Source organism: Notechis scutatus, chromosome 4 (genome assembly GCF_049901735.1).
Source record: "Notechis scutatus isolate UNSWTSFEM ecotype Mainland chromosome 4, rNotScu1.2, whole genome shotgun sequence".
NCBI lineage: Eukaryota > Metazoa > Chordata > Lepidosauria > Squamata > Elapidae > Notechis > Notechis scutatus.
This window is the reverse complement of record NC_142012.1, coordinates 66,772,253-66,792,117: the sequence shown is the minus strand read 5'-3', so window position 1 is coordinate 66,792,117 and position 19,865 is coordinate 66,772,253. Positions and strand designations below refer to the sequence as shown.

General features: G+C 34.7%; 1 protein-coding gene across 6 annotated transcripts in view; it reads right to left on the bottom strand.

The window, feature by feature from the left end:
• Positions 1-19,865, bottom strand: part of FSTL5 (follistatin like 5) — a 389,133-nt gene that overhangs the window by 295,302 nt on the left and 73,966 nt on the right. For 4 of the 6 annotated variants that reach the window (XM_087963650.1, XM_026675826.2, XM_087963651.1 and 1 more), the window contains one exon: positions 11,324-11,357. In XM_087963650.1, coding sequence (XP_087819776.1) covers positions 11,324-11,357 — 34 coding nt within the window. The remainder of the gene's footprint in view (positions 1-11,323; positions 11,358-19,865) is intronic. The other 2 variants (XM_026675827.2, XM_026675828.2) reach the window with 1 other exon arrangement.

Sequence of the window (19,865 nt, the reverse complement as noted above, 5' to 3'; positions counted from 1 at the left end):
AGTATTTAAATATCTTGGAGCTGAACTGTCATTTGATCCTTCGCAATGCTATAGATAAATTCTCTATATATTATCTTTTATCTGATCAGTTCTTTAAAAATCTAGCCAAACTTTCCGTGAAGCCTTGTATGACTTATAGAGTCCTTGGTGGAAATTGTTTGTTTGCTTGCAGACATTTTATTACTGAATGGGTAAGATCATAATGCTAGTGAACAGTTATTGCAGTTTGAATCAGCAATAACTGCATAACTTCTGAATACTATGTATGGTCAGTGATAAGTTCTACTTTTGCCCCAATATCCTCCTCCTCTTCCCCCTCTTCTTCCTCTTCCCTTTCCTCCTCATCCTCATATTTGAATGATCAATGATCACATATTCTATTACTTTGGCTATAATGTACATTACATTATAATGTAATGACAATATGGAAGACAATGAAGCAACCAATTGTTCTGTTGAAACTGAAAATCAAATTCTGAAACTGTTAGGTTTGGGGAATAATGGAGACCAGACATCTGACCAGTGACTTCAACTCTTTAATAACAGTAGATAGAACAGAACAGAGCAAGGCTATGGGCAGCAGTAACCCTTTTATAGGGTTGGCTGCTACCCTATTAACCAATAATAAGTGCATCACGTTTAAACTAATAACCAATAAGAAGTGTCCTAAGTTTGGCCAATCAGGGGCTTGTTATGAACCAATCCTTGTTCGTTGTTTAAGGACCAATCAAATGTGCAGGCTTCCAAAACCTGCTTTGCATTTAGGCTTAGTTACTTTTATTCATTCACAACAGAAACAATAGGTGATATTGATAGTGGGCTAATAATTTGCCACCCCTCTTTCTTTTCTGACACTGTAATTGTCCTCTTGAGGTATTAAATTTCCATACTGCTGGTTTTAAATCTTGTAAATTTTCCAAAGATTTTTTTTCTTGCCTGAGCAGAAAATCAGAATAGCTGTAATATTTAGAAAATAATACTATTAATAACAGCAATCAACAGGCATTTTTCAATAACAAGTGGCATCAAGCTATCCATATTTATTATTCGGTCATTATTTATTGGATAAATCAAGGGAATGCTTTATATATATATTACATCCTGATTTCAGTAAAATATCTGGCAACATGACTTCCAATATTCTTATATATCAGATGCCCTATTTGTAAAAAAGAGAAATAGGAGACATGACAATGATTTAATAGATATCCAAAATGTGCCATTTGGAGTGAACCTATTAAACAGAGAAGGAACAAGGGTTACAATTAAAATAAAGGACATTAAAATGAGTCTCCTTTTGAGATTTGTGAAATGGGTAGTCATATAAATCAGGACTGTCAAACTTCTGGCCTGTGGGCCAGATGCATCATGTGCTGACCATTCCCATACCTGGTTTAGTGAAGGGGAAAAAAAATCACAATATGTCATATGATGGTGTCGTGACGATGCGAGTTTGACACACCTGATATAAATGCTATCTCTTTTTTAAGGAAGTCACATACCTCTTGATAATATTTCTCTACTAGTTTCTCCTGCCATGTGATTGTACTTATTTATTAAACTCCATTTTCTTAAAATTCAAGGCAGATGTTTGACTATACTTGGCTTTAGTTTTCCCTAAGAATCTGGCATTTAAAAGTCATTTTACCAAATTATTTCTATTACTTATACTTTATCAACTCACTCTTCCCTATCTCTTTGTGTCAAAACAGTGTAGCAAATTCTCTCTGATCATCTCTACTGTCCTAAGAAAGAAGCTCAAAGTAAACCAGGTCAAATATTTCCTGGAAGGACCACATTGGAAAGGGCTTGTTTCTCAATAAATGTCAGGGTAATTAACATTGCCTGATTAGAACCTGACAACAAAATGTCAGACAGAACACAATTATGGTGATGTGAAGTGCTAAAGGCACAGAATAGTTATGATTTAAATCTTTAGTCAAAAACATAGTGATAGCACTTTAGCAAAAGTGCTTGATACAGCCCAAATATGTATTTCTCAGTACACAGACAAATTTAAAGATTTCATGTTTAGAAGATATCTACCATATAATGTGAATATTATTCATATTATAATATGAACATTATTTTGTCAGGTTTTTGTTTCCCTTAAAAAAAATACCATCTCAGCACCACAGCCATATACACTCTAATTTTAGAACCTGAGCCAACTCCTGTTCAATTAGCCATTTTGAATGTTTGAGAAGTATTTTTCCTCATGATACTGAGAAAAAAAAACAACTATGCCCAGGATTTAAAATATATTAGAATGTACTGGCATTATATTATTCAGTTTATTTATTTTGAATATCCTTGACAAACAATAATAATTTATGTTCAAAGAAAGACAAGCATAGTTAAAATAAGTAACTATTTAGTTGTATGATTTATTTGCTTAAAAGTCTGTGCTGACCAATTGGCCCCCATCTTCACCCGAATCTTCAATAGATCACCAGAGATGTGCTATGTTCCTTCCTGCTTCAAACGTTCTACCATCATCCCAGTGCCAAAGAAGCCCTCCATCAAGGAAATGAATTACTACAGACCAGTTGCTCTAATATCTGTAGTTATGAAAATATTTGAAAGGCTTGTGCTGTCCCACCTGAAAACCATCACGGATCCGCTGTTATATCCCATGCAGTTTGCATACCAAACAAATAGATCAACAGATGATGCTGTTAACATGGCTCTGCATTATATCCTACAATAGCTTGAATCTCCAAATACCTGCGCAAGGGTCCTCTTTGTAGACTTCAGTTCAGCATTCAATACCATCATTCCAGACACTCTTCTAAGTAAATTAAACCAACTAGTGGTACCTGAACACACTTGTAAGTGGATCATAAGCTTCCTAACAGACAGGAAGCAGCAGGTGAAACTAGGCAGAATCACATCCAATACCTGTACAATCAGCACAGGGGCCCCCAAGGCTGTGTGCTATCTCCACTTCTCTTCTCCCTATATACCAATGACTACATCTCAAACAATCCATCTGTTAAAATACTGAAGTTTGCAGATGACACAACAGTGATTGGTCTCATTCGAGACAACGATGAATCTGCATACAACAGGAAATTATACAACTTGCCTCGTGGTGTAACCGGAACAATCTAGAACTGAACACACTCAAAACCATAGATATGGTGGCAGACTTTAGAAGAAACTCTCCCATACTACCACCTCTTACAATACTAGACAACACCATATCAACATAGAGACCTTCAAATTTCTAGATTTCATCATATCTCAAGACCTAAAATTGACACCTAACATCAAAAACATCATCAAAAGAGCACAACAAAGAATTTTCTGTCTGCACCAACTCAGAAAGCTCAAACTGCCCAAGGAGCTGCTGATCCAGTTCCAAAGAGGAATGATTGAGTCTATCATCTGCACCTCTATAACTGTCTGGTTTGGTTCTGCAACCCAACAGGACAGACACAGACTTCAGAGGATAATTAGGACTGCAGAAAAAAACAATTACTACCCACCTGCCTTCAATCGAGGACCTGTATACTGCACAAATCAAAAAGAGGGCTGTGAAAATATTTACAGACCCCTCACATCCTGGACATAAACTGTTTCAACTCCTTCCCTCAAAACGACACTATAGAGCACTGCACACCAGAACAACTAGACACAAGAACAGTTTTTCCCAAAAGCCATCACTCTGCTAAACAAATAATTCCCTCAGCACTGTTCAACTATTACAAAGTCTGCACTACTATTACTGTTAATCTTCTCATCACTCCTTGTCACCCATCCCCTCCCACTTGTGGTTGTAGGACTGTAACTTTGTCGCTTGTATCCTTACGATTTATATTGACTGTTTCCTAGTATGATTTGATTGTTGATTATACCCTATGACTATCATTAAGTATTGTACATTATGATTCTTGATTCTTAACGAATGTACCTTTTCTTTATGTATACTGAAAGTATTTACACCAAGAAAAATTCCTTGTGTGTCCAATCACACTTGGCCAATAAAGAATTCTATTCTATTCTATTCTATTCTATTCTATTCTATTCTATTCTATTCTATTCTATTCTATTCTATTCTATTCTATTCTATTCTATTCTAAAATAGACAAGTTCAAGAAAGTCAGCATAGGAATTTAAAATATTAGGTGGGAGGTACTTCGTGTTTGTTCCTTCATCTTTACTAAAACCCCGTAAAATGAAAACAAGTTTTCCTATTTTTTCCATTTACAAATTGTTTTTGAGTATTGAATGAAATATTTTGGAGTAAAAGATAAAAAGTCCATTCATCCTATTCCACTTTTATAGGCTACTAAGTACAGACACTTCTGAATTCAAACAAATGACATATATTATCTTGGTGATATAAAATCCTTTAAAATGTTTTTGAACTGAAGTTTTTGTGCTTATTATAGTTATTATTATAACTTCATAGCACTGACCTTGTCACAGCATTGTGTATTCGCAATATCAGCAAGAAAATAAGTTATTTCATTATTTAAAAAAACTGTAGTTTAATTATCTCAGTGCTTATTTCTCTTTTCACTATTATGTTTACTGCCTTCAAGATCCCAATATTGGCAATATTGGCTAACAAAAGCTTTTCTTTATTTGTGCATATTTAATGTGCTTATTACAATTTTTTCAAATTGCAATAAAAATATGTCAATTTGGCATAAAAATAAGTTGCCATAAAAATAAACCAATTTGGCCAACATAACTTTCTAGACTATCCACTAAAGTGTTCCAGTAGTTTGGTTATTCCTTTCTTTTTTCCAAATGAATTACTGAAAAATTATTATTGCTAAATATGTTACAGTGTCTACTGTAATTGGGGATTCATAGAGAACCTGAAAACCATTTAGGTCACTATATAAAAAACATCCTCTTCATTGCAGGAATTGATATTAAAGCTTTGATATAAATATATAAAGCTTTGATATAAATTGATACAAATTCAAGAGATGTCTTTCTAGCTTCCAACTAAACCAGCCATTAAGGAAACTCACTACCTCTCTAAATAGCATATTTTACTGTTGAATTGGTGTCACTCTTAATCATATTTTGCTATTGTTATTTTCCTAAAAATTTAAGCAGAATTTGCCTTCCTATAATTTGAATCTAAATATTACATGCCCTACATTATAGAATGATGAATACATGTTTTGACACTGGTACTTATATAATGCTATTGTATCAACTCCTCAGTTTTTTTAAAAAGCTAAACATTAACTATTCCATCAGTTTCTCTTCATTCATCTTTCTTTCTAAAAAGTATATGTTGATACCTTTAATGCTTTATGTTTTCCTTTTAAAATCACTAATATCACCTATTTGTTGATCATGTTAATATTTCATTACACCAGAAAGAACCAACATTAGAAATGTATTCATTTACATAATAGGCATAATGACGATATTTACATACTAAAGCAAAGGAGGTATATTTTCTTTAAAAGATCAAATGGTCAGAATTCTCAAATGAGTCCTCAAGCATTTCTACAGAAAGGAAAAATAAACCATAAACAGATGGTGTAACTTAATTATCTGCTGTGTTTCCTAATTGGCCTAAGCATATTATTCTAGTTGACCTATATCAGGAAACATCACTGAAAGGGCATTATCTTTTCAGACAAAGATAGCTACCTGTAAAGCAAAATTTAAAACTGCTGTTGGAATTGAAATTAAACATAGGTCACTTAAAGAAGTTATTTTTAAAACTTCACTTTGATCAATGTTTATACAGACTGCAAATATTCTCCATTAAACCAGGGCTGATTTCAAACAATTTCCCCCACTTAATAATAGGAGCCAAAGTTTGGATGTACAGTATAAAACATTGTGATTCAGCAATATGTGATTGTGATTCAAACATTGTGATTTTGTACAATATGAAAAAAAAATCAATGATTGCCAGTTTTTGTACAATATGAAAAAAAAATCAATGATTGCCAGTTATGTATTGATTATATATTGTTTATTATATCCCTACGGTTTCAGTGATACTAGAGTACTGGAAACTATTATATAGGACTTTTTAATATTTGAGTCTCAAAGAAATACTTATTTGGTCCAAAGTCTGAGAAATATCTTGACTTGCATTTTCAAGTTATAACAATTTTAAGAGACATATAAAGATAAAAATAAAGGGTTCCCATGTCCAATCATGTCTGGTTCGAGGGTGAAGTCTTATGGCTGTTTCACAGATGGTGTTATATTGTCATCAAAGTGTTCCTATTTATCAACTTGCATTAACATGCTTTTAAACTGCGAGGTGGGCATGAACTGGGCAATTAATGGGACCTTACCTCATCACATGGAGCTTGAGTCTCAAACCCAGGCTGTCAGCTTCCCAGTTTCCCAGTTCAGCATCTTTATCCACTGAGCCATTGTGCCCATATAATTGAACTTCATATGCTATAATACCTTAACATATTATAAGATAAGAATGTACCTTGTATGTGGAGCCATTTATTAGAGTCGTGGAACTTTTGGCTCAATGTTAAGACTATTAAAAAGATTGATAAGGAGTAGATTGTTTGGAACCTATTCCAAGGATTTTCTGGATGAACAGGCAAATAATTAATTGTGCTTCTTTTTATGTATTTTTAAATCTAATTTATTATTTCTAATAATTAATGTCTTTATATTCATTCAATTCTTGTGTGTTTTTTCATTTTTTAATATTAAAATTGCTTCAAAATAGAAAGTATTATTTTGGATCCTCTCAAAATCTTGACTCCTGCATATTTTTCTATAGGATATTTTTATTTGGTGCTATGTATGATTTTAATTTTTTACTTTTATTGTTTCTTCCCATTATGACTACTTAAACTTCAATGGAACATGTTTTTATTCACTTTTCTTTTTTAAAAAAAATAATGCCTTATTCTATTTATTCCTTCTGAAATAAATTTATTAATATTAAATATTAATATAATAAAAATAAAGTAATAACTAGAAGTCAGTATGGGTTTGTTAAAAACAGATCATGTCAAACCAATCTTATTTCATTTTTCAACATAGTGACTAAATTAGTAGACCAACAAAATACTGTGGACATAATATACTTAGACTTCAGCAAGGCATTCGACAAAGTAGACCACAACCTGCTTCTTGGTAAGCTAGAAAAAAGTGGAATAGATAGCACCACCACTAGATGGATTTGTAACTAGCTGACAAATCATATTCAATCAGTAGTCCTTAATGGTATTACTTCTACATGGAGGGAAGTAAGCAGTGACGTTCCACAAAGTTGCATGTCAGGCCCAATAGTCTATAATATTTTGATAAATGATTTAGATGAGGGAATAGAAGGGGAACTTACCAAATTTGTGGATGATACTAAGCTGGCAGAAATAGCCAATACCTGAGATGATAGACTCAAGATCCAGATGGTTCTTGACAGCCTTGAACACTGGCCCCTATCTAACAAAATGAAATTCAATGTAGAAAAAGGTAAAATCTTACACTTAGGCAAGAAAAACCAAAAATACACATATAGACTGGGTGAAACCAGGCTTAATAGAAGTAACTGTGAGAGGGATCTTGGAGTCTTAGTGGACAACCAATTAAATATGAGCCAGCAGTGTGTAGTGGCAGCCAAAAAAGCCAATCCATTCCTAAATTGCATTAACAGAAGGATATAATCAAGATCAAGCGTACTAATACCACTCTATAAAGCCTGAGTAAGACCATACCTAGAGTACTGCATCCAGTTTTGGTCACCACACTATGAAAAAGATGTTGAGACTCTAGAAGCAGTGCAGAGAATAGCAACCAAGATGTTTAGGGGACTGGAGGCTAAAACAAACAAAAATGGTTGTAGGACCTGGGCCTGGCTAATCTAGCGAAGAGAAGGACCAGGGGAGACATGATAGCAGTCTTCCAATATCTGAGGGGCTGCCAAAGAGAAGATGGGATCAAGCTATTTTCCAAAGCACCTGAAGTCCAGACAAAGAATAATAGAAGGAAACTGAACAAGAAGAGATTCAACCTGGAAATAAGGAGAATTTTTTTTGACAGTGAGAACAATCAACCAATGGAATAGCTTGCGTTCAGAAGTTGTGAGAGCTTCATCACTGGAAGGTTTCAAGAAGAGACTGGACTGCTATCAATCAGAAATGGTGTAGATACGGTCTGCTTGGGCTGGGGGTTGGACTAGATGACCCTCCAAACTCTGTTAATCTGTATCTATTCTTACTTGTGGGCAAACAGAATACGAGAACAGGGAGGAGGAAGGAATCTTTGATACACATGACTCTATTTTACAAGCAAAAAAGCCGCATTATATAATTTATTTCCTTTTGATATATTTGTTTTACTTTCTTTTAATCTGTCATATGTTGGGTTTAGTGGGAAAGTTGCTAGGGAAAGCATTTTGTAGGATACTGTAGATGGTGGAAATGAAGACTATGAAGCCACTACACAGAGAGTAGTAGTGGAGCAAAGATTCCAAGGATTTCTGACAACATGATTTGAAATCTCTAAATTTGTATTTCTCCTGGCTGAGCCATTCCACTATAGGATGACCTTTTACTTCTGGAATCAGGTCAATTTAAAGGCATTAAAAGAAAAAATAGTAGACTATGAAGGTATAGTATTGATTTCCAGATATCAGACAAAATATGTTTAATGGCTTGTCACAATTTTGGAACAATTTAAAAGAAATATTGGGTGTTATGTATACTCCAGATTAAATGGGTAAAAAGGCATGCATTATTTCTCTTGCAAGAACAATATAATCTATCTAGCTCTGCAAGGAATTGACTAAAATGAGGCAATTTCAGAATATTTCCTTAAATAGTAGTAAGTAGCAACATTTAAATCAAATTTGAAAGTATAATTAAAACATAGCAGACAAGAATCAAATATATAATTATGATTCATGTATAATATTTTGTTGTTGTTAGTTGTGAAGTTGTGTCCGACCCATCGTGACCCAATGGGCAACATTCCTCCAGGCCTTCCTGTCCTCTACCATCCCCCGGAGTCCATTTAAGCTCACGGTGACTGTTTCATTGACTCTATCCAGCCGCCTCCTTCTCCGCCGTCTCCTTCTTCTTCTATTGCCCTCAATCTTTCCCAGCATTAGGCTCTTCTCCAGTGAGTCCTTCCTTCTCATTAGGTGGCCAAAGTATTTGAGCTTCACCTTCAGGACCTGGCCTTCTGAAGAGCAGTCAGGGTTGATCTCCTCTAGGACTGATTGGTTTGATCGCCTTGTAGTCCAAGGGACTCGCAGGAATCTTCTCCAGCACCATAGTTCAAAGGCCTCAATTCTTTGGTGCTCAGCCTTCCTTATGGTCCAACTTTCACAACCATACATTGCAACCAGGAAAACCATAGCCTTGATTATAGACACTTTTGTTGGTGATGTCTCTACTTTTTAGTATACTGTGTAGATTTGCCGTAGCTTTCCTCCCCAGGAGCAAGCGTCTTTTAATTTCTTGGCTATAGTTCCAATCTGGGGTGATCTTGGAGCCCAGGAAAATAAAATCTGTCACTACCTCCATTTCTTCCTCATCTATTTCCAGGAATTAAGAGGGCCAGATGCCATGATTTTAGTTTCCTTAATGTTGAGTTTCAAGCCAACTTTTGCACTCTCCTCATTCACCTGCATCAAGAGGCTCTTTAGTTCCTCTTCACTTTCTGTCATTAGAGTGGTATCATCTGCATATCTGAGGTTGTTGATATTTCTCCCAGCAATCTTAATTCCAATTTATGATTCATCTAGCTCTGCCTTTCTCATGATGTGCATATAAGTTAATGTCTGCATATAAGTTAAATAGGCAGGGCAACAGTATACAGCTTTCCTGAACTCCTTTCTCAATTTTGAACCAATCAATGGTTCCGTGTCCAGTTCTCACTGTTTCTTCTTGACCCACATATAGGTTTCTCAAGAGACAAATAAGATGGTCTGGTACTCTTTAAGAACTTGCCACAATTTTTGTGATACACACAATCAAAGGCTTTAGCGTAGTTAATGAAGCAGAAGTAGATGTTTTTCTGGAACTCCCTGGCTTTCTCCATGATCTGGCATATGTTAACAATTTGATCTCTAGTTCCTCTGCCTCTTTGAAATCCTACCTGTATTTCTGGTAGGTCTCGGTCCAAATACTGCTGGAGCCTAGCTTGTCGGATTTGGAGCATAACTTTGCTAGCATGTGAAATGAGTGCAATGGTACAGTAGTCTGAACATTCTTTGGCATTGCCCTTCTTTGGAATTGGAATGTAAACTGACCTTTCCCAGGCTTGTGGCCACTGTTGTTTTTTTTGCAAATATGCTACCAAATTGAGTGTAGGAATTTAATGCATGCGTCATGTAAGAATTTTGATAGCTCAACTGGAATACTGTCACCTCCACTAGCTTTGTAGTTGCTCAGACTTCCTAAAGCCCATTTGTGTTCACATTCTACATTTACAAACTGATTTACACTATATATTTTCAAAGCCTAAGAAATCCTAATATTTAGATAGTTCTAGATATCTAATTAGATACATGCTGTTGTGTATGAATTTTAAGTTTATGTTGGGGATAAACTGTTTACAATTTTAAGAGAAAACAGAATAAATATATCGCTAGAATTTTTTTTCTGAAAAATAACTTCATTGGGAGTTGCTCATGAGTTCTTTATGCTCCCCAAACTGGCATATCTCTACAGTTTTAGCAGCTGCCTTGGACAAAGACAAGAAAGCAAATAAGTCTCCAATATATCATTCATTATAGACTATTATCTTCAAATAATAAATTGGTGTGTACAATAAAATAAAAACCCAACTTTTTTATTGCACAGGCTACATTAAAAAAGAGAAATGGTTTGTAGATACACTTATCAAGATAGAAAAGGATTTAAGATATTTTTTGAACCTCTATATTTAATAAATCCAAATGTTGTACCTGTAGAAGTATCATGCAGCACTGCATTCTAACCACTGTGCCCCCATGGCTCTTATAATACTACATTATTTCAGAGAGATGTGAATAGATCCAGGCTGGATAAGGCTGACATAAGAGACAGTTATGCCCAGAGTTGATGCTATTTGGGGAAGTCTTTATGCATCTAAATTATGAATAAAAGGAAGTAATAAACTCAACTTATGAATACATACAAAATGCAGGATAGAAGAATGTTTAAAATCCAGAAATAAACCAGAAATAATTCCCTAAAAACATTTTTGGTATCTTTACGATTTTATGTATTTATAAATAAAACTCACATTATTCAAGGTACTTTAAATATAATGTCATAACTGTAACATTTATCTTTTATTCATACTGATTTGAATGGGGCAGAAAGCAAATACAAGTATACGCTTTATTCCAGTTAATGATGGACAATACCTTTATTTCTTGAATGTTCGGGACTCCTTTCCTGCTGAAATTGAAAACAAAGAGAAAAGCAATAATTACTTCATTTGTACTATTTATAAATAAATCATGTTGATAAACATGTTTTTAAAAATTGTGGTATTAATTTTTCTGAACTCATCAGGATTAGATCACTTTAACAATATGTAAAAAACATTGTACTGACCTAGAATGCATAATCCATTCCCATTAGAGTTATTTGAATACTTTCTTGGAGTGGAACATCTTAGTCTATAGTAGCAAAAATACTATGGTAATACTTTTTTTTTTCAATTAATAGATATTTTTAACAGGTGTGAACTTTCATGAGTAACTGATGAAATGAGCTGCAGTTCACCAAAAATGTGTGTCTTTTTGTAAAAGTGATTTTTTAAAAAAAAGAAATGTTCTAAGGCTGAATCAGTAAATGAAGGAACAGATCAGAAGTTGCAGAAAACTCACACCTATGAGTTCAGGATGTGTTCTTGCTCTTCTCACCCTGTGGCTGCTCCTCTGGGGTGGCGGGGCTGTGAGTGTGAACCGCTGCTCCCTCACACCAGCAGTGGGGCAGTTGACCACCCAGCCAGGAAATGCTGTCCCACTGTCCTGTGCACTCGAGCCAGCCAGGTGCTCCGGACCGCAGATGCATGTCAGTGCCATGGGCTGGAGGGTTGGATCTGTGCAAGAAGCCCACTTGGGCAGGGGTGGGATTCAAATTTGTAACAACCGATTCTGTGGGTGTGGCTTAGGTGGTGGGCATGGCTTGGTGGTCATGTGACTGGGTGGACATGGCTTGGTGGTCCTGTTATTGGCTGGGTGTGGCCAACTCAATATCACTCACTTCAAGGCACGCATCTCCTTGTCTGGCCTCTCATGACTGTGGGGATGCTGCAACAGTCGTAAGTGTGAAAAATGGTCATAAGTCACTTTTTTCAGTGCCACTGTAACTTTGAATGGTCACTCCACACAAGAAAAGCAGAGGTGGTATTCAGCAGGTTCTGACCAGTTCTGGAGAACCGATAGCAGAAATTTTGAGTAGTTTGGAGAACTGGCCAATACCACCTCTAACTGGAGATTTTACAGTATCCTTCCCCTGCCACACCCACCAAGCCATGCCAAAGAACCAGTAGTAAAAAAAATTGAATCCCACCACTGAAGCAAAGTACCAGCAAAGGAGGGGGAAAAAAACTCCAGAGACCTTCTTAAGACAGGAAGTCTAGTCCTGCCAAGAACGTAATAAGGGTTAGCGGAGAGGCAGTTTCTGTAAGCAACACCAGAATGTTTCCTTCCTGCCTTTCTTACAGGATTAGGCCAGTAATTTCTTCTAACAACCGGTTCTCCGAACTGCTTAGAATGTTAACAACCGGTTCTAGCGAATAGATGCAAACTGATAGAATCCCACCCCTGCAGTTGGGCGGGGAGGGAGAGAAGCCCTGGCCTGCCCATCCTGGCTGGCAGCTCTGCTAGGAAAATGATTTTCTGGTTTCTGGCATGCATGCGCTCCGGCCAGCTTGTCTTCACACACGCATGCATGCCAGAAACTGAAAGACCAGGTGGCCAGCACACATGCGTGCTCCGGAAACCAGAAGATCACCTTCCCAGAGCGCACATGCACACCGGGGGCTGCTCTTTTGGTTTTTGGCATGCATGCATGTGTGAAGAACAGCTGGCCGGTGCGCCAAAACCTGGAAGAGCAACGGGCAATGGCTCATGTGCCCGGAGAGATGGTTCTTCATGCCACTTCTGGCACACATGCCATAGGTTCGCCATCACAACTATAGGCAAAACATTATATAAGAAATATTGTATCAGCTTGACTAAGATCTCTAAATCACACTTGGATCACATCCTGGATCTATTTTTTAACTCCTCCATAATTCAAATCATTGAACTTCAAAGGAACCCACTAAAAAAAGAAGCAATTTACCATGCATTTTTCAGAGTAAACCAATGCAAAATAAGTAGTGGAACAACTTATAAAATGTCACACATATACTCAACCTTAAACCTCATTTATAAAATAATAGATTTGCCCAAATGTACAATATCTGTGTTTAGTTCCACTTATTATGGTCTTTGTCTCTAGTCTAACACTCTCTGTGTTTCAACGCATGGTCACGTATGCTTATATCTGAGCTGATATGATATTCTTAACCATTAATATATGCTGCAATTCACTGAATTAAAATGTGACTGTGGTTTGCTATATTGTTCAAATCCAGTCACTATTTTCCAGAACAACTAAATAAACTTGCAAATTGTAAATATAAAGATACATCATTCACATGCACTAATATGATTTTTAATTATTGCAAATATTTGGGAAATTATTTCAAGGACTGGCATATGTACTTTCAATAAGCCCACACTTTGTTCAACCTCTGTTAATTAGCTATTGGTCTTTGAAGAGTAAAAGGTAGTCATATGAGCAAGATCTTTCTTGATTGCAACACACGGGATTTAGAAAACAATTTGAAGAATTGCTTTCTGAATCCTTTTGCTACACTCAAGAAAGATCTTGTTCATAGGACTACCCCTGGAGCTCATTGTTGTTCATTATTTTAATATTTAATCTAAAATAATTTGGTCTGCTGTTTACTAAAGGGTTTCATGTACATTTGAAAGTTTCATCAATGACAGAGATTTGATCTTCTATATATGAATTGTATTTTGCTGGATTGCTATTACAGCCAGCAGTAAACATTTAAACCAATGTTACCATCCCAAGCCTTCTTTTCATTTAGTATTTCATTGTACCAAATAACATTATTAAATGTTTATCTTATAGATGCATATTTTAAATTTCACTGATGTTAGAGCTATGATCCTCTGTAAAAGCAACAGCAAAATCTCACTGGCCTGATTTGTTAGAAGTCAAAAGATGTAGTTAACAGAAAATTATTCCCTGATATTTTCATTTAATATTTTACTTTGAATATTTTTATCAAAAACTATCCCTGATCCTTGACAATATATTTTATTTTTTAAAAATCCTAAATGAATGAAAGTTAAACAGAAAAGTTGATTAACTATCCAAAAGACATGCAGAGGTACACTGATTAATCTTACAAGCCATCTATCTTACCAATGCCTTATTGTAGAGTAAAACTAAAGTTAACTCATTTGTTCATTCATTTCAATTTCTCTATGACACACATCTTATTAGTATCCAAGCAACCATGACAGTATTATATCTCATTGAAACATCAACTGACATCATATTGCATTCTTCGAGTTTAATTTCTAGACATATTTTAGTTTGATAGACAAACTAATTCTATAAAAATAGTCATATTGTTATAAGAATTTGGAAGTACATATGTAAGTCATGTGAACTTGTGAATGATTCCATGGGTACATAGGAATTTAAACAGAGAAACGTCAGACTGTGTAATACTCTGTGCCTTCCATAGATGCAAATGCTGTTCATTTGCCACTTGCATTCAGAATAGTAATACAAAAATCAGTCACCTTAACAACTGCAACATACTGCTTGATTTCAGTTCTACTTTTTGAAAAGAAGTTGATTATTATGATTGTAAAACTAGCAATTACACTGTTTCCAAGGCTTTTTTTAGTGCTTTAAATGTTATTTTATGTTCCAACTTACTTTGAGCTTATTATAAAAGGAAGAATTAGATATTTAAAATAAATCAATATATATTTTGTACAAAAATTGGTCTGAGAACATCAGCCTCAGTCTTTTCAACCTCTTATCTGATTTAGTATTTGTTATTTGTGGTTTTTTTTTTCATAGCCAGCTTACCATAAAGGTTTTTGACTGTTGTTCCATGCATTTGCAATGGCAATAATATAACACAAAACATTCCTATAACCCAAACAACTTTTATTGTCAGAATACAACATAAGTACAATGAAATTAGCTGAGCTATAACACATAAATGTGTACTATATGTAAATATCATGGCAACAAAAATATAAAATGGTATAAAATGTCAGGAAGAATTTGCTTACATCTTTTTTGACTACAAATATTATTAAAAGGCACACACTTTTTTTCATTAAACTTTTAATAAAGTTTGTCAGTTGATAAAGTTGTTACCATATGCATTTTGCCAATTTTTGACATTGCTATCTTCTAACTATAATAACAAAAAATTCTTTTCTAAAGAATTATGCCACCTATTTATTTTTTTCCACTCATTTGGCACAGGAGAAAACAGGAGAAAAGAGGCTGCAAACATGTATGACATGCAGCATGACAGCAATCTAGCTAGCTATGTAATGATTTAAAAACATCACAAACTATCTAACTATAGATCAAATAGTGTTAAAGCTCAGACTGTGCTAAACCATTTTTTACTTTAACTATGATTTTGTGCATATCTCACAGTCCCTAGGCACATACATTTACCAAAATTATAATGGCTTATACAAAACAGGGCTATGGATTAAAAATCATGATGTATTTATTTATTTTGTATTTGTAAATACAGTACTTGCATTTTATTCAAAACCTATGGTAAAACAATTAATTGCTTAGCAAAATGTACGAAGTCATGTTATGTTACATAATGAATCTGTCCACTCACACAGTGTATGGATACATTTCAATTATGGCTTAGTTATAATTGTTATTACAGCTAGGGCTGTAATTAAAATAAAAATAAAAATCATGGTTTACTCTTCTGGATAAGCTCAGTCAAATCAGACATGTCATTATTTTTAACCCAAAGTATTGGGTTCATAAATAATAAATCAAAATCAATATTATGTTACGTGAATCAAATCAATGAGAAATATGAAAAAGACACTACCCTTTCTATCCTATTTTTTCCTTGAATAGTTACACCAAGATTTACAATCTAGATGTCAGCTTTGAAATTCAGCTGCCACATTTAATGGAAGGCGGGGTGGAGGAGTTGAAAAGTTCAAGGTTATTCTGTATGTCGTATTAAGAAATTCCAGTTGCAGTTAATTGGTTCTCGTGATTTATGAAGTGTAGAAGTGGGAGGAGCGAAGGGATGAGAGAAGGTGGATTCTGTGTAACACAGGAAAATACTTTCAGTTTGGGAAATTGCCTTAGACATACCAGATCTGTTCCTAAATAAATCAATTGGAGAGAAAATGTCTCGGAGTGATTGATATCATGGATACTTTCTGGATGCTTCACACTAGAATCTTTCCCCCTATATTGAAGTACTTCAATATAACTTACTTGTGTAGATATGCATATAAGACACAGCTGTAATAATGGGTGTTGGGAAAAGCTGTTTCTCCCAGATATCTATCAGACAGATAGACATCAAAGAATACAAACTTGTCAGAAGGGGAGAAAATCCAATCCACAGTTCACAAAGAAGTCATTTACTCATATTTACTCACAAATGAGCTTGCAAGTAACTTGAGTACATAGTTTTCATCTTTGGTTCAAATGTTTTTAGTTTATCAAAATATAAAATACAAAGAAAAATTATGATAATGTTAAAATAAGGGAGGTAAAGGGTAGGTAAAGGGGCAAAAAAACAACAACTGACTCCTTTTGGTATAGTAAAATAAGGTAATGACATAAAACCTCAACTTGTTTTTACTTTTATATACTAGTATTTTATATAGACTAGTGATTTCTATAACGAATCTATCTATTAAGCAAAATTCAAATTCAAAATTTTATTTTTCCACCTCAAGTCCAAAGTCCAAAAATGGTTTCCAAGTAGAAACAAATTTAATCCTATTTTTTCTTTAATCAAAGCAGTCGATCTAAATCAGTGGTCGGGGAACAGGGGTAAATTACCCCAAATGGGGTAAAACTGAAAATCCTGGGGGTAATGAGGACGGTCGCTGCTCTACTCACAACAGTATTCCCTATGCCTCCAGGCTTGAAAGTTTGGGCTTGGACAATCTGGAACTGTGCCACCTGCGATCCGATCTAATAATCGTTCACAAAATTATCTGCTATAACATCTGACCTATCAATGACTTCTTCAGCTTCAATCACAATAATACACCGCAAACAACCAATACAAACTCAAGGTAAACCACTCCAAACTTGATTGCAGAAAATATGACTTCAGCAACAGAGTGGTCAATGCCTGGAATGCGCTACTCTACTCTGTTGTTCCAGCCTCAATCCCTCACAGCTTCAACCTCAAACTGTCTACTATGGACCTCACCCCATTCTTAAGAGGTCCTTAAAGGAGACATGAATAAGCACACCAGCGTGCCTACTGTCCCTGTCTTACTGTCCCCATTTATCTGTATTTACTTCCTTTGTTCATATTTATGTTCATATCTATACTTGTTATCTTGTACATGTTTGACAAATAAATAAATAAAATCTAGCTATCTCTGCTAACTCTGCTAATTTTTCAGCCTTTTGTCCATTGTGGGAATCAAAGTATTCTTCCATTTTGTGCATCGTATTATTGCTGCAGTCAACATAATATCAAAAATCCATTTTTTCAAGTTCTTTATCCATTAAACCTAGAAGAAAAGTCTCTGTTTTTATTTTTATATTCACTTTAAGAATGTTCTGTATTAAGATGTGAATACTCCAATATTTCTTAGCTTTGTTACATATATCTACCGTATATGGTAGAAGTTTCTTCTTTACATTTACATTTTCAGCATTCATTTGAGATATTCTTATACATTCTTTATAATTTGTTCTGTGTTAGATGCCACTGGTACATCATATTATTATTTTTTCTTTTAAAGTATAATTTAATGTGAATGTTAGACCTTTTGTTCATATGTTTTCTCATTGTTCAAGAATTATATCTAACATTCTTTGCCAACTGAATCATACAATGCTTTAAATGCTAATTTCTACAAGTTCAATTTCAATAAAAATTTATAAATCTTAGCAATAATATATTCATCAGTACCATACAGTAGGATATCCAATTCATTTTTTACAAAATTACAAAAAAAAGATCCAGAGCTCTTTTTGTCTAGCTTTTGTCTATCTTTCAATTGTAAATATGTAAATCAATGGCAAACACATCCTTCTGACTCCAAGTCTTGTTTAGATTTGAGGATAGGATCACACAAAGGAGAAAGCAAACTGCAACCAAGAGGGGCCTCTTTTAAAATAGAAGGCAAATATACAAAAGCTAGTGTTCTAAGAAATGGAGGCACGCTTTATTGTCTGTTTTAAATGGTTGGTTCTTCCATGGTGAACTTACTTCTTGAATGTCTCACCCCCAGCCAGAGACTCACCCAATTGCTTCTTCAAGACATCCAACCATCCTAAAAGGGCTGATTTCCAGAACTTCCCATTTTCCAGGGAAGTTTTTTCAGACTTAGAAACCAGCTCTAAGTATAAAATCATGGAGAATCGGTATCAGACCAAAGATGGAAGTTGATGGAAGTTAAATGATTATTCTCTTTGGTTTCAAACTAAGCGTTTAAACTTAGTGTTTAAAGTTTGGTTTCAAACTTTAGCGTTAGATCTGGAGATACCATCAAAGTTGTCACTGGAAGTCCTCACAGTTTTCATCTTTGAACTTGATAGACATATCAAAAGAAGTTATGTTATTAGTTTCACTGATCACTATACGGAGCAGATTACAATTATAAAGAGCAGAAAATAAATTAGAAGTAGATTATTCCATAGGCATCTACCTACTGACCAGCCTTAATCTTTTTTTCCTCTCATATAAAAGCGAATAATAATTTACTTTGATTGTGGAATTTACTGAACAGCTTCCTGCAGTTAGCTGAACAAAATGACTACAGCACATTGCTTAACATAGTTTAAGATTACACACATACACACACACACACACACACACACACAAAATGTCTAATCAGGGTTGAAAAGTTTGTAGCTTGTGGCTCAACTATAATTACCAGCAGCCTGTGAGCAATTATATGAGATGAAAGGTGGGTGGGGAGGCAGTTAGATTTCATTCTGTCTCTATTTTAATAAAATATTATTTTCCAATCACGCTTGATGATACTATTGATCCTAGTGGGTAGTTTGTGGGACAAACAAACAGCCTTTCTCATTTCACACTTTTAATTACTGTAAAGGCTCTGATTAACTTTAGGTTAATTCTACAAGACTTTCTTCAAGATTTTCTGGTTATTGTCCAAATACATTTAGGGCAAAAATAGAAAGAATTGTTTTAAGCCATTCTGAGTATCATAGAAAATTAAACTTGATGTTTTCTCACTTTTGTGATATTTCACAAATCAAAAAAGGGTAAGAAAAACATTCTTCTTCCCCACACTGCTCTTTTTTTGCTTTACAATTTTTAGAAAAGTTGATTATATAGCAAAGAGAAATCTTTCTTTACTAGAACATTCCAAAACCAAAAACAGAAGAAAAAACTATATGGCTCTATATACATAGAATATTTAACAACAGCTAATTTAACCATGTTTTCTCTCAATAGCTGCTTATTCTGATTGCATACAATACACTGAATCATTAACTAACCACATAGATCATGTTCACATAAGATATTACAATAAAGCGTAGTTGGATATGGCTCAGTGTATCATACACAATATCAAAACACCAAAAGTGCCATACAATTCTTCCCATAGATGACATTAATTTTTTTGT